Consider the following 13295-nt stretch of genomic DNA (forward strand, 5'->3'; position numbering starts at 1 on the left):
AAAATCCCAGGAGACTGAAAAATTTATATTGGCACCTAAAATTTTCTTTGTGTAGCTACTAAATTGCAGCACAAAATATTTTGAATTTATAGCAGCCTATTTTCCAACATATATGAAAGAGTCACTATGCCCTGGAAAAGGAAAAAGAAGCATTATTTTTGTACCATTTTCTTCAGGTAAAAATTTTTTTTTGCACCTAAAAAGCTGTTCTCGTGCCTAGGTTATTTTGCGATTTGTCCAGCTCTGGCATACTGTACATGCATTCGAAATAAACTAAACGCTTGATTAAAAAAAGAGTACATAATGAAATAAACTAAATACAGATTTATTTACCTTGAATTTACATTGATTTACAGTTCTCGATGACTGATTGATAATAGGACTTTATTGAAAGACAGTTTCTCTTGGACCATTTGGAGAAGCCAACCACTGGCGTTAGGGAAACGTTGAGAAGAAAATGAACTGGTAAGGAATCGTTAACGAAGGCCCTGACCCGAAAAACTCTCTTTCAATTCCAGATATATTGAAAACTGGCTGTTTATGTACGTACTGACCAGTATCGTTAGTCACATAAACAACAAGTTTTCAGTGAATCTTGTGTCACTAAGTGTAGAGAATATCATCTATGCATAAAGAATGGTGCATGTTCGTATGTAAAACAGAAGTGGAAGGAAAAAAATGCGGAAAAAAATGTAAAAGTTCTTTCGTTCTTGAAGAGTAGTCAGGTACTCATTAACAGCCACTCCTCGACTAGCGAGCAGGATCCGTTCCGAGCATTGTCCGAAAGTCGAATCCTCCCCTCCCCAGTTTAGTGTCAATTCGCTAATTTAAAATCAGAAACATGAAGGAGAGAAGCAGAATTTTTGTCAAATGTAACCAACGTCGATCCATAGCCAAGAGCGCTAAATCTTTTGGTTTGTTACTTGAGAATTCCGGGAGTAGAAACCCTGCCAATATTTAGCATCAAATCACCAATTTAGGATCAGAAAGAGCGGAGGCGGGTGGGGTGAGCAGAGTAAACCAGGCTCTGTCACCGAAGTGATTTTAGCTCAGTGTCCCGAAAGACATTTTTTTCCCGAAAAAAAAATATAGCCGATGCTCCGGTTCGAATAAGTCCCTCCTCAACAGTCAAGCACTCCCCTCATCATATGAGACAGACAATCAAAAAGAGATATGGGTTATAAACAAACGCTCTACATGAAAACGAATACAGTATACAGGAAGACCAGTATGCAGAAAATTCAGATTCAGAAGAGATATAAAAGAAACAGAAAGGAGGGAGGCAGGTCTGGTTGAAACATTTTTGCCAAACATCACCAAAGTAAATTCTCAAGAATGCCAAATCTTCTTCGGTTCGTAACTCGGAAAGTCCGGGGAGTGATTTTACAGCATATGTTTCTGATATGAATTGATATTCAATTAAAACACACAGTAGGTCGTGGTTGTTGGGGTTTGAGAAAAAAACCTTCTTGGTATGGGGGGGGGGGGGGGGAAATTCAACCCAATGGTACAGGCTGAATGGGGAGATAAAATTCCATGTGATGGTGATTCTGAGCAAAGAAAAAAAGAAAACCACTGAATGATGTAGTTATGTGGGAGGAAACGACAATATTCACATATAATTCAACTAAAATATCAAGTAATTTGAATTTCAAAGTATAGATGGAATGGACGACCTTCCAGCAAATCCATTAGCGTGTGTCTTGGACGACACTCTATCTTCCCATTATATGCTGCTGATAGCATTTAACACTTGATGAGCTACAAAAAATCGTCACATGAATTTTCAGTATATAAATATTTAGAATTGGAATTTTTCACACGTTTGATTCCATGTGTTATATTAAAGGAATGCTTTCCTTTTTTTTTTCCTGAGAAGTAGCAACAACCTTCATTCCACCGATTTTGTTCAATGTACAATTTATTGAAAGCACCATGAGTCATGTTTGTTCAATCAATCATGCGATCCCGACAGCCATTTTATCCGTACTAATGCTAAGAAATGCGTAGATCACGGGCACTAATCTGTTCTTGGATGCTGCTCTTCACTGGGCCAGTGATAGCATCAGCTAACTGCATCTTCAACCCGTTCGTAATCAAGTTGGCGAACACTTCCATCACGTAGTCCCAAGTCCCCAAACCATCTATGTTGAGCCAAATTTGCCCAACCTTCGTCACGTTGAATGTATCCAGAGTTAGTTCGCTCCCTTCTCTGAGGTCCTGTTTCAGTTTCATGAACCCTTCCATGAAATTCACCTGGACGTCTAGTAGGCCTTCAGGGGCTATGCCAAAGAGGTCCGCCGCCCACGCGTAACTCGCCGTGAGGTTGTCGAATCCAAAGTCGGCTTGAAATACTAGTGAGTTGTTCTCTAGCGACGCTACGACGTCACCTTTCCTCTTCAGTGACGCCAGACCGTGGAGGGCACCCCCTGTAAGGTTGACTTCACCTCTGGTGGTGATGAAGAACATCGTGTGCTCGTAAGCCTTCGAGAAATCCGGCATTGGTAGTGGGTCCAGATGGTTTTCGACCATCATTTCCGCGGCCTTCTTCAGAATTTCGTCGATGATGCTTTCGGAGTTCGGATCGATGAATCCCGGTGGCACGTTATGCAGAATATTGTCGTTGAATTGGTCTCTCAAGAAGGAACCCAGTTCACTCAGCAGCGAATGTTTCAGTTCGTCCAGGATCAGTTCACTGAGCTGGTTTAAGATGGAGTTCGAGAACTTACTCCAGGTCCCACCTCCCATCAGGTTCTCGAAATTGAGCTGTATGTCTCCCACGTCGCTGTGGAGCTTGATTTCTCCCATTTCTAAACCACCGTCCTTTTTTGCATGGAACAAGGAATTTCCATTAATGGTGACGTGGGTGAGGTTCATCCAGAACTGTCCATCGCCGGACACCTGCACAAAGGTCAACGTCCCGTCCAGGACGTAGTCCCCACCCACGCTCAAAGCTGGTACCGACATCTCTGCCGACAGCTCCATGTGTGAAAGGTTTACCGCGACCCTGTTCAAGCTGAACCCTTTCAAACCATAAAGGTAGACGTTCGAGAACCGTCCGTTGATATCGGTAAGGAAACTGCTGCTAGACACGTTGAAGTCCGCTATATTTGAAGGGTCGACGATGTTCTTTCTGATTAATCTGTTCAGATCGATCACACCGTCTTCGGTCCTGGCATGCCGCACGTATTCCTTGACCTTGGCGACGTTTTTGTTTTCATCGGTCCGGATCAGTTGATTGCTGACTTCATTTTCATCTGCCCAAAAGATTAAGTAAGAATGAGTATAAGAAATTGAAATTTAGCAATGTGCTCAATGTAAATTTCTCTAAAAATATAGCACACACAGAATTACTCCATAAACTACGATTTCACTTAATCCAAACCTACATCCATGTTGTTTTTGGTTATGAAAAATACCTCATGTACGGTAATTACGAGATATGTCACCTAACTTGCTTTGTATTTCGGCAATTTCGAGATATCTCGCTTCTTTAAAACCCTCTTATTTCGGCAATGACGAGCCTAGATACTTTGCAACTTCGATTCTCCGAAGAAAATGTTTTTCATTTCAAAACCCGCGAGATCAATTGTCAGTAGGTAGAGTCAGTTTCTGTTCATTTGATAATAAAATGATAGAGAAGACATTTGAGAAAAATTTTCCTCTTTTCCCTTTGGGGTAATCATTGCACTTCCCCCCCCCCCCCCAAGGGATGGAGCCCTTGTCTGGTCTGGGGGGACGCGAAAGATCCCAGCTTAGGGGCCCTGCTCCAGGATGTCGGGGCTATGGGGGTAATGTAGGTGTATGTGAACAGTATGAATAATAAAAAAAGACAGAGTATTTCTCTTCCTCGGCTCATTATTTTTGGAGTTGAGGGAGGTGGGGGGGGGGGGAACACTATTACCTGTGCAAAATCAAAACAAATCTTGTTGAATAAAAGATGTGGCCATTACAGAGGGTTTTGTTATTTACCACTTTGCCAGTTATGATGCGGATGAAGGAAATTTATAAAACAGCGGAAAGGGTTTAACACAATATCACGCTGTATGTGCGTCGCTAATGTGGAGGAACACGATAGAGGAATGGCAGCTGGCTTGGGACAATCCGAACGAACGGCACACGACGTGATCTCTAAGGTGAAAACCAAGAATAACAGGTGGAAAAGAGAAATCATCATGCTTATCACCGGACACGAACCCTTTGCAGCGAACCTTCGCCGTTTCAAAGTGTGGATTCAAATAACAAGTGTAGATGTGGTTGGATTGGGACTAAAATGTCCTATGCTACGGCCTGCTCATACTCAGTGCTTCTACACTTCAGGGCCCCTGCTGAACGCTGGACCGCTGCCTGGATGAAATGGATACTCAAAAAACCGAAACTAACCAAACGGCTAGTAAACCTCATCACCTTCCTGAACGACCATCCAGAGAAGGCCAAGCTAATGGAGAGCCCGAATGATGATGAAAAAATTGTGGTCCCGGATACCCCAGTGGCTCCCCGGAGATTAGTTAGACTGACAACAAGACAAGTATACACAGAGATCCAGTCGGACGCAGAATGATAGGATCTGGAACTTGCGCAGAGTCACTAACGACATTTGGGTCCCATGGTAGGGCTCCCGATTTTTCTTTTTGTAATTTTGCATTTACACATTATGAATTGTAGTTTTGAATCTCGAATGAATGTATATTGCCGCAACGACTGTATCGGCGAGCGTAACGATTGTATGTATGTATAACATTTAACGAATATACATTGTACCCTACGAAAGCTTCCCCCCCCCCCAATCTCCCTCCTTCCCTTCTTGTCTTTCAGAACTTTCCCTGGCACGACCGTGCCCTCCGGAGCAATGAGCTAAAATCAAGCGACAGAGCCTGGTCGTGCTCGGCCTGTGCTGCATGTGCATCGCAACAGATCACTGCCCGTAAGAGGCTGTGAAAGTCACAAGCAATATCACATAATTTGGTGACACCAAAATGCAACACCGGGAAAGTAAAAAGTAAATTTTTTTTTCAACATTGTTCCCGTTTCCTTTGCATATAGAAGTGAAAGTGCCCTCTATAAGTACCATTATATTCTATGATTATTTTTGTTACATAATTAATAACTTCATTCAAGTAACATGAGTAAAAATTTTAGTTTCGATTCAGCCGCAGTCATGCTACGAACAGACCAACTTATTTCATACCAACCTTGCATACAATTATTCTTTAACATATGTGAAAACGTTTCACAAAAGATATTCTATCGCCAATTTATAATCTTATCATTATTTGAAATAACTGAAATTAAAAATCTCGCTCGCAGCATCGTAACTCACAAGGTTGACCTCTGTCACCCATAAAACTCTAGACACGGACTGAGTAGTGGTCTCTTCTTTCGCTCGTTGAGTTTCATCGGTCTATTTATTAAGACATTAAAAAAAAAATAATAACGAAACACATGTTTATGCCCTGACCTAGATATCCTTCCTAATTCCGAATTTACGTCATTGCGTGTTGGCGAAGCGTGGCTGAAAGTTACGCTCCAACTATCTATTGGATAAAATTTAGTATTATCCTTTCCATCAGATGCTATCATTATAGACATAACGTTCGATTCCAAGAATTCCTGTGACCTGGAAGCCGAATATGACTCATTAGACGAAATGGAAGAAGGAAATAATGTTATGAGTTTCAAGATTAAATTTATTTGCTACAACAAAGAAAAACATCTTCGTTTAATTTTTGGTGATTGGAGGACGGAAACACTTTCAATAAAATGATTCTGAAGAGATACGTTAACGATAAAAATAACAAGTAAATAAGTAATTATTAATGAATGCACAACATCGTGATGTTGAATAGTTTTCAAAGAATAGTTTTTTTAGAGCCAAAAACATTGTAAAATTTTATTCCCCATAGATATTTGTGTTTCTGATGATTAACCCTTAGCTGTCCGGAGGTTTTTCAATACTTCTTCGTTGGTACAGTTCGTACTTTACAGTGCCCCCCCCCACAATAAGGAAGGCTCCTGCAAGCTGACTCTCGAGTTCTTTGCATTGCTCATAAGTGCTGCTGAGAAACCGAATTCACAAGGGGCCTTCCTGTAATCGTAAGAGGCCGTAATAACAATGAAGTATCATTTTTTTCCCCGATGCGATCAAAGGACCGCAAAAGATTAAAGAATTCGAAATTTCTGAAAAAGAAACCATTGTGTCAGTAAAAATATCGAATATGAGGATCATTTTATTTCATTCATTTGTTAATTTCGATCTCATATAAAAGTATATGCACGGTGTGAGGCATCAGCTGATACAGCGCATTCCCCCCTTCAGCGAAAAAGTTGCATTATTGACAACAAGGGTGGAAGCCATCGGTGATTCACCCCCCCCCCCTTCCGGTTCGAGAAGTCATCCGCTTATGATTTGAGATGTGATACGCTAGGGTCGTGAGTGTGGACTCTAACAATAATAACAATCACTTTCTACAAGGCGAGCGTAAAATATGTTTGTTTGCTCAGCGTGTTCTACAACTAATAGTCAGATTGATACCGAAATCGCTATGCACATAACTAAAAAAAAACTTGACAGCGGTCTTCTAAAAATTGAGACCAATTGTTCGCTGTGGCGTCGGAGCCGGGGTACGGTGTGGCGCCCACAGTATTTTTTTTTTTGTAGCATAGGCCCAAGCATCTAAGCACCTTCAAGCACCTTCAGAATTAATTTGGAAATCAAAATTTCCCGTAAGCATCCTAGCCAAGCACCCTAAGAGTCAAATCACTTCCGACGTCTCTGACTGTTCTAGAGCGTGTAACGATATCTACTCGCTGTCACAGAACATGTCTGAGGACCATCAGAAATGATATCTTCGAAAAGATAAGACGGGAAAAAATTTGTGAACTCACAACTGATTGGCATGAAGCTCCCTCTCTCTTTGTTGAGTAACTCCATATCTTTTCTTTTAATACTAGAATCTTTGAGCGCATCCCTTGTACTTGCATATGCAAAAAAATTTGATGTCGATTTAGTTATTGTTTACTACTGAAGAATACTCTGTACAGGCTAACTTTTTCCATTATCGCCCTGTACATATCTCCTCTTTTTTGTTTGAACAATTCGGGAATTGTTCCGCTGTCTTCAAATTTATTTAGACAACATTTTAAGATGCTATACTATAAGAAAACTGATATCAGAAACACATTACACTTTTTTGACTATATACTTAAAAAGTTCAAACTAAAACTAGCTAACTTACCAGTCTCAGGTACAATAGGATTCCCGATAATCGAAAGAAATCGTACCAGAACGACGCAAACTTTAAGGTAACTTGCGGTAGACATCTTTCAAAGTGTCAGATCTCCAGATGATAACATTATAAACAAAGAACGCGTAACAACTTTATTTGGTAACGGGAGCGAGTTTTTGTTTGAAGGGAAAGAGAAAAAATATAGAGACGCAAAAACGGTTCCACATGACTTTAACCTTTCGACCTTTGGCTAAAAGAGAACTTTGGCTTCCCTTTTTTTTGAACGATTACTTCCTATGACGTCAAACTTGAATTAGACTGCTTGCTTTCTCTAATGCGCTTCTCCGAGAACCCAAACGCTACCAATCAGTGTCGTACACACCTGATGATGCGATAGTTATTTCTTTATTTTTCTGATGTCTTGCGATAGTTCAGGTGATTCTATAAAACATGTTTTGATTTCTATGCACATCAACTGACATTAATTCGCAGCTCCAAGTACTTAACATGTCTCAAATAATTTACATAATCGGAATTTGAAAGCTATCTATTTTCCTTACGCAACAAGATCATACGTCATCGAATGATATTTCTTTGCGGAAGAAATGTATGAAATTTCAATGTCGGTATGTTATGTATCTGTGTTGTCCATCATCTGACCCCTGACCTCTTTAGCCTTTATAATGGCTATATCCATACATGACATCCCTCTCTTAAGCTTTTAGGTTACATAGTCATTCAAATATATTGGGCGTTTACAAATTCTCCCCACTCGAGTAATCTTTTGATTAACGTCTGTATGCAGTGTAGGAAGATATAGATGTATACCTTACCGATGAGGTATAGATGTTTACCTTACCGAACTGAAAACTTTGGCAGCCTCATGTGACTTTGGAGAGCAAGAAAACAGCTTAATTCGGGATAGGATTGTCTTGGGCATCCGTGATTCTAATCTGCAAGAAAGACTGCTTCGAGAACCGGATCTTACAGTAAGCAAAGCAGTTGATAGCATACGTGCTTGTGAGATTAGCCGACGACAGATGGAGAAAATCCATGAGCCTCATGTGGGTCCTGAAGTTGATGCTATAAGGTCCAGAGGTAAAAGTATATTCATGCCCGAGAAAAACTGTAATTCCTGTGGTCGAAAACACAAGAGAGGGCATTGTCCTGCATTCAATAAGTTGGGCAATCTGTGCAAAAAGAAAAATCACTTTGCGGTAATGTGCAATGAAAATTGTTTTCCTAAGCCACAATCTGCTGGTAATCATAGACGGATTGATGAGGTCCCCCACAGAGACAACTACTTTCCATACAGCAACAACGACATCGAAAGTTTATACATTGACAGTGTCTTAGAAATTAATATGATCAGTTCCAGAAATGAATAGCTCAAGGATATATCAGTTGAAGGAAAAGTAGTGGAATTCAAGCTTGATACTGGGGCACAAGTCAACATCATTCCACTCAAAGTATTCAAATCTCTAAATGTCGAATGTAAACAGAACTTATCGCCAACTGATGTTGTTCTAGTTTCGTATGGCAATCACAAATTAACTCCCGAAGGAGTCATTTCATTATCTTGTAATACTAAAAAATGTTCTAAGCTGAAACTCCCTTTTGTAATTGTAGATGTTCAGGCCAAACCTATTCTAGGTTTAGAAGCATGCAAACAATTGAATCTTATACAGTTGATAGATCTTGTAACTATTGATTCTAAAGTAAAGGCCATTGAAACATATGAAGGTGTATTTACTGGTTTGGGAAAATTTCCGGGAGAGCCTCATAACATAGTTGTAAAGAATGAAGTAGTGCCTGTAATAAATGCCCCCAGAAGAGTACTCCAGTCGCTATATAAAAAATTGGGCAAAACATTAGACGAGCTGGTACAATCCGGTGTTATATCGCCAGTTCACAAACCAACTGATTGGGTCAATAGCCTAGTAATAATAGAAAAACCAAATGGGAAATTACGAATTTGTCTTGACCCCAGAAATCTCAACAAAGCCATAAAGCGGGAACATCACATTATCCCATCAGCTGATGAAATTATCAGCAAGTTAGAAGGTAAACAGTTTTATTCTGTGCTTGACTTGAAAAAAGGATTTTGGCAGATACCTTTGGACGAGTCCAGTTCAGAACTATGCACTTTCAATTCGCCTTTTGGGCGGTTTAAATTTAACAGGTTGCCATTCGTAATTAGCTCTGCTCCAGAGGTTTTTCAGAAAGCCAATAAAAAACTGTTTGGTGACATAAATGGGGTTGAGATCTATTTCGATGACTTGATAGTAGCAGGCAATGACAAGAAAGAACATGATCAAATCTTGCTGAAAGTCTTAGAAAGGGCAAAAACAAGCAATGTGAAATTCAACCCTGATAAGTTTCAATTTAGGGTTAATGAAGTCAAGTATATGGGCCTCTTAATTTGTAAGGATGGAATAAAAGCTGATCCAAGCCACGTGAAGGCAATTATGAAGTTTGAAAAACCATCCAACAAGAATGACATACAGAGATTGCGTGGTATGGTTAATTTTTTAGCAAAGTTCATTCCAAACGTGTCTGTTGTGACATCTCCTCTAAGGGGACTGCTAAAGAAAGACATTGAGTTTCAGTGGAACCATGAGCAAGATCGACGCTTCGTGAATCTGAAAAGATTGATCAGTTCAACTCCTGTGTTGAAAGTATTTAACGACTCCTTGCCTATTGTTATTCAGTGCGACAGTTCCAAAGATGGGCTCGGTGTTTGCTTATTGCAAGAAGATCATCCAGTTTCTTTTGCATCCAGGAGCCTGTCAGAAACTGAAAAAAACTATGCCCAGATTGAGAAAGAATTACTTGCCATAGTCTTTGCTTTTGAAAAATTTCACAACTTGATTTATGGCCACAAAGTACTTGTCAAAAGTGACCACAAACCATTGATTTCAATAGTTCATAAGCCCATCGGCAAGATCTCAACTCTATTACAAAGAATGCTTCTCAAATTACTTAAGTATGATTTCACTGTTGAATACTTGCCAGGCTGTCGAATGCATATTGCTGATGCATTGTCAAGGGCTTACATTAAAGACACGTGTGTAGACGATCCAGAAATGTTGAATGTTGTACATGAAATTTCCAGATCACTGCCTATTAGTGAGAGGAAACTGAAACAATTCCAAAAATGTACTGAGCTTGACCCAACCCTTCAAGAGATAATTCATTATAATGAGAATGGTTGGCCCACTGACAGATGTTCAAGCACTGCCAAACAGTACTACAAGCTACGAGATCAGATATACATAGCTGATGGGTTGCTGTTTTTTAATAACAAACTAATAGTCCCTGAAGCACTTCGTAAAGATATGTTATGTACCTATGTTGTCCATCATCTGACCCCTGATCTTTTTAGCCTTTATAATGGCTATATCCATACATGACACGGTAAACTTCTGTTAATTTTTCGAAATTCCTCAGCGTGTGTAAATAATTTGTGATATATTGCTTGTAAATTCCGTCATAAAAATTCTAAGGCCTTGTTTAAAACGGGTGACTACAAAAAGAACCCTCTTTCCCTCATGAGAAGTCCCTTCTACTATTGGCACGCCACTGTCACATATGAAAACCATTTTAGATGATGAATAGCGCGAACATTTTCAAATTACGTGGACGGCCTGAACTTTTTAGACGTCCGAAACCAGCAGAAGATTCCAAGGCGCGAAACAGGGACGTTCGAAGGATCGACCTTTGGAGGGGGACACGAAGGGTTTTGCATAGCTGCCATTAGGGAAGGGCAGGAGAATCCGGTGACCCCTGCTGCTGGAACAGGAAAGGCGCTGAGAGGTTTACCCTTTTTTCCGTTGAAAATAGTGGAGAGGTGGGCGCCAAAATAGATACTGGCTCCGGGTGACAGAGTGCATTTTTATTTCTAGTTGTGGCCCCGGGAAAGGGGCAGGGGTGCACAAGGAATCTCTTCCGCAGAAATTTCCAAACGACTATGACTCCCTGCAATTGCGTCAGAGCCGAAGGGGTTCGAGTACCCATGTTATTTTGCATCACGTGCCAGAGCAAGCCCAAAATTAATGCAGAAATGGAAATCAAAAAAGTTAAGCTGGGCACCCAAGGGTCCAAATGGCTTCCAACGCCTCTGGTTCCATGTCTCTCAACGAAATTTCAACTAAACCGCAGGTTGGTCACAGGACTGGAGGGAAAGGGGAAGGAGTGCAAAGAAGGTAGTTGCACATGGTGGTGAACTTGGAGGGTGGGAATTTTTACGGAAACAAAAACATCTTTATAAAATCATAAATATGAATTTTTGGTCCCCCAGTGTTCTTTGGGGTAGAGTCGTACGCAGGGTGAAATCAAAGGCAGCATTTTCTTTGGGCCTTTGGAAATTTGTAGGCCTGGGGCACATGTCTCGTTTCCTCATGTGAGAAGCAGACACTGGGTACACAACACACACAGCACATTCCGACATGCACCAGAACTGCGACATTTCCTCAGAACAATGTTTACGTAGTGCATGTGCGGTTTAGTGGTAGTCACGATGAAAGTGGCCATGCATCCCATATTTCCTGGGAAATTCCTGTATTCTCACGTGATTTTGGCCATCCGACTTTACTTGTGAAAATATGAAATTTTTCACGTATTTTCAACCAAGCCAACTTGAATTTTTATCATCCATTATCTTCCAAATTCATTTATATTGTGATAATTATGACTGTAAATAGAATATTTACCTCACGCCACAGTGCGTGAAATAAGGAAAGTTAGGTCAAGTCTCCAGTAGTGTATGCGGGAGCGCACATGCACGGATTTACGTGAGGACCCCGGGTTCGATTCTCGTCGGAGACCAGGTAGCTTTTCTTTCCGAATTCACCTCGGCATAATATCCAGAAAAGATATCTATTTCCTTAAATATATAGAATATTCATTTCAATATTTGTCATGTTGAACTTTTTTTCATATTTCGTAGAACTCATTTTAATCCAAATGGATTAAATAATTTAAAAAATATTGAGGGGGGCTGAAAGTATACCTAGTCGTCCCGTACGCAGGAGGAGTGGGATGTGTGGTATTGTGTATATTCGTGAATAATGTGGGTTGGGGGCTCAGCACAAAATTTATAGGGAGAGCTCAACATGGCTCATCACAAGGGTGGGGCCAACAGGGCAAATACCGTCATTTTTGATTTTTCCATGCTATGAATTTACTATAGAAGGGCCCGAGAAGATCTTAGTTTAAGAGGCCCTAACCCTGCAGGATGTGGGCCATAGGAGCTCACATAGCCTCAGCTCCAAGGTTCCGGCACGTACGGTTCGTGCCGTGACATAACCCTTATTTACCTTTTTTTCACATTGTAATTTCACTACAGAGGGGCCCATTTTAACCTGACCTAAGGGCCCGTCAAAGATCACAGCCCGGCAGGACGGAACGGATTTATGAACATAAATAACAAAAAAACGACGGTAAAAAACAAACAAACATTGACAGTATCTTGGAAAATTTAATCTCTAGTTCGATAGCAATAGTAAAATAATGCTTACCTTTTCTCTAAACGCTGTCTTCGGCGTCAACTGTTTCGTTAATAAACAATAAAAAATCGCCGGCCTTCGCAGCTTGTAAAACCACCTTCTAACAAAATGGCCGTATTTGTTAACGCTCACTGACAGGAAAGGCGGGGGGGGGGGAACGCGTCGTGAGAGAGAGAGGGCCTATACCGTTCTTGGTCGTTTGTCGGTCGTTATAAATGGCAAGTGCGACGTTATGATGGGCGAAAAATTTAGATTATTTCAAAAGAAACAAATTATCGTTTAAGATATTCTCCTTCGAAACAAAATGCTGTGAAAATGACAGTAAAACTATTTTAGAGAAAAAAATAAAGATATTTTGGCATTTACCGAATGAATACATTTTTACTATACCGTTCGGTATCGGACACGTAGAAATTTCCGACCTCTTTACGACGCTCGGTAGTCATTTGACGTTTCGACGTTGCATCGACGTTGGTCCGACATCTACAACGATACCGTTGCAGTTGGATTTGTGATAACTGGAGTTGTGTTTTGCAGAAGTGCTTCATCCCCCACCGTCGGC

General features: G+C 40.6%; 1 protein-coding gene across 1 annotated transcript; it reads right to left on the reverse strand.

Annotated features, from left to right (window-relative positions):
- Positions 1-309: 309 nt before the first annotated feature.
- On the reverse strand, positions 310-7550 carry LOC149081258 (uncharacterized). The gene is made up of 2 exons (XM_089238097.1): positions 7236-7550; positions 310-3257 (listed from the first exon to the last, which is right to left on the reverse strand). The coding sequence occupies exons 1-2, from the start codon at positions 7318-7320 to the stop codon at positions 1996-1998; spliced, it is 1347 nt and encodes a 448-aa protein (XP_089094223.1). The 5' UTR covers positions 7321-7550; the 3' UTR covers positions 310-1995.
- Between the last annotated feature and the right edge of the window lie 5745 nt (positions 7551-13295).

Source organism: Pholcus phalangioides, unplaced genomic scaffold (genome assembly GCF_987345545.1).
Source record: "Pholcus phalangioides strain wild (caught in Gottingen) unplaced genomic scaffold, Ppha-v1.0 ptg000010l_1, whole genome shotgun sequence".
In the NCBI taxonomy this organism is placed as follows: domain Eukaryota; kingdom Metazoa; phylum Arthropoda; class Arachnida; order Araneae; family Pholcidae; genus Pholcus; species Pholcus phalangioides.

Excerpts from the sequence above, each read along its gene's own strand:
- LOC149081258 (XM_089238097.1), bottom strand. The coding sequence starts at position 7,320 with ATGTCTACCGCAAGTTACCTTAAAGTTTGCGTCGTTCTGGTACGATTT. Across the intron at positions 3,258-7,235 it reads TCCTATTGTACCTGAGACTG|ATGAAAATGAAGTCAGCAAT; the intron begins GTAAGTTAGCTA and ends TCTTTTGGGCAG.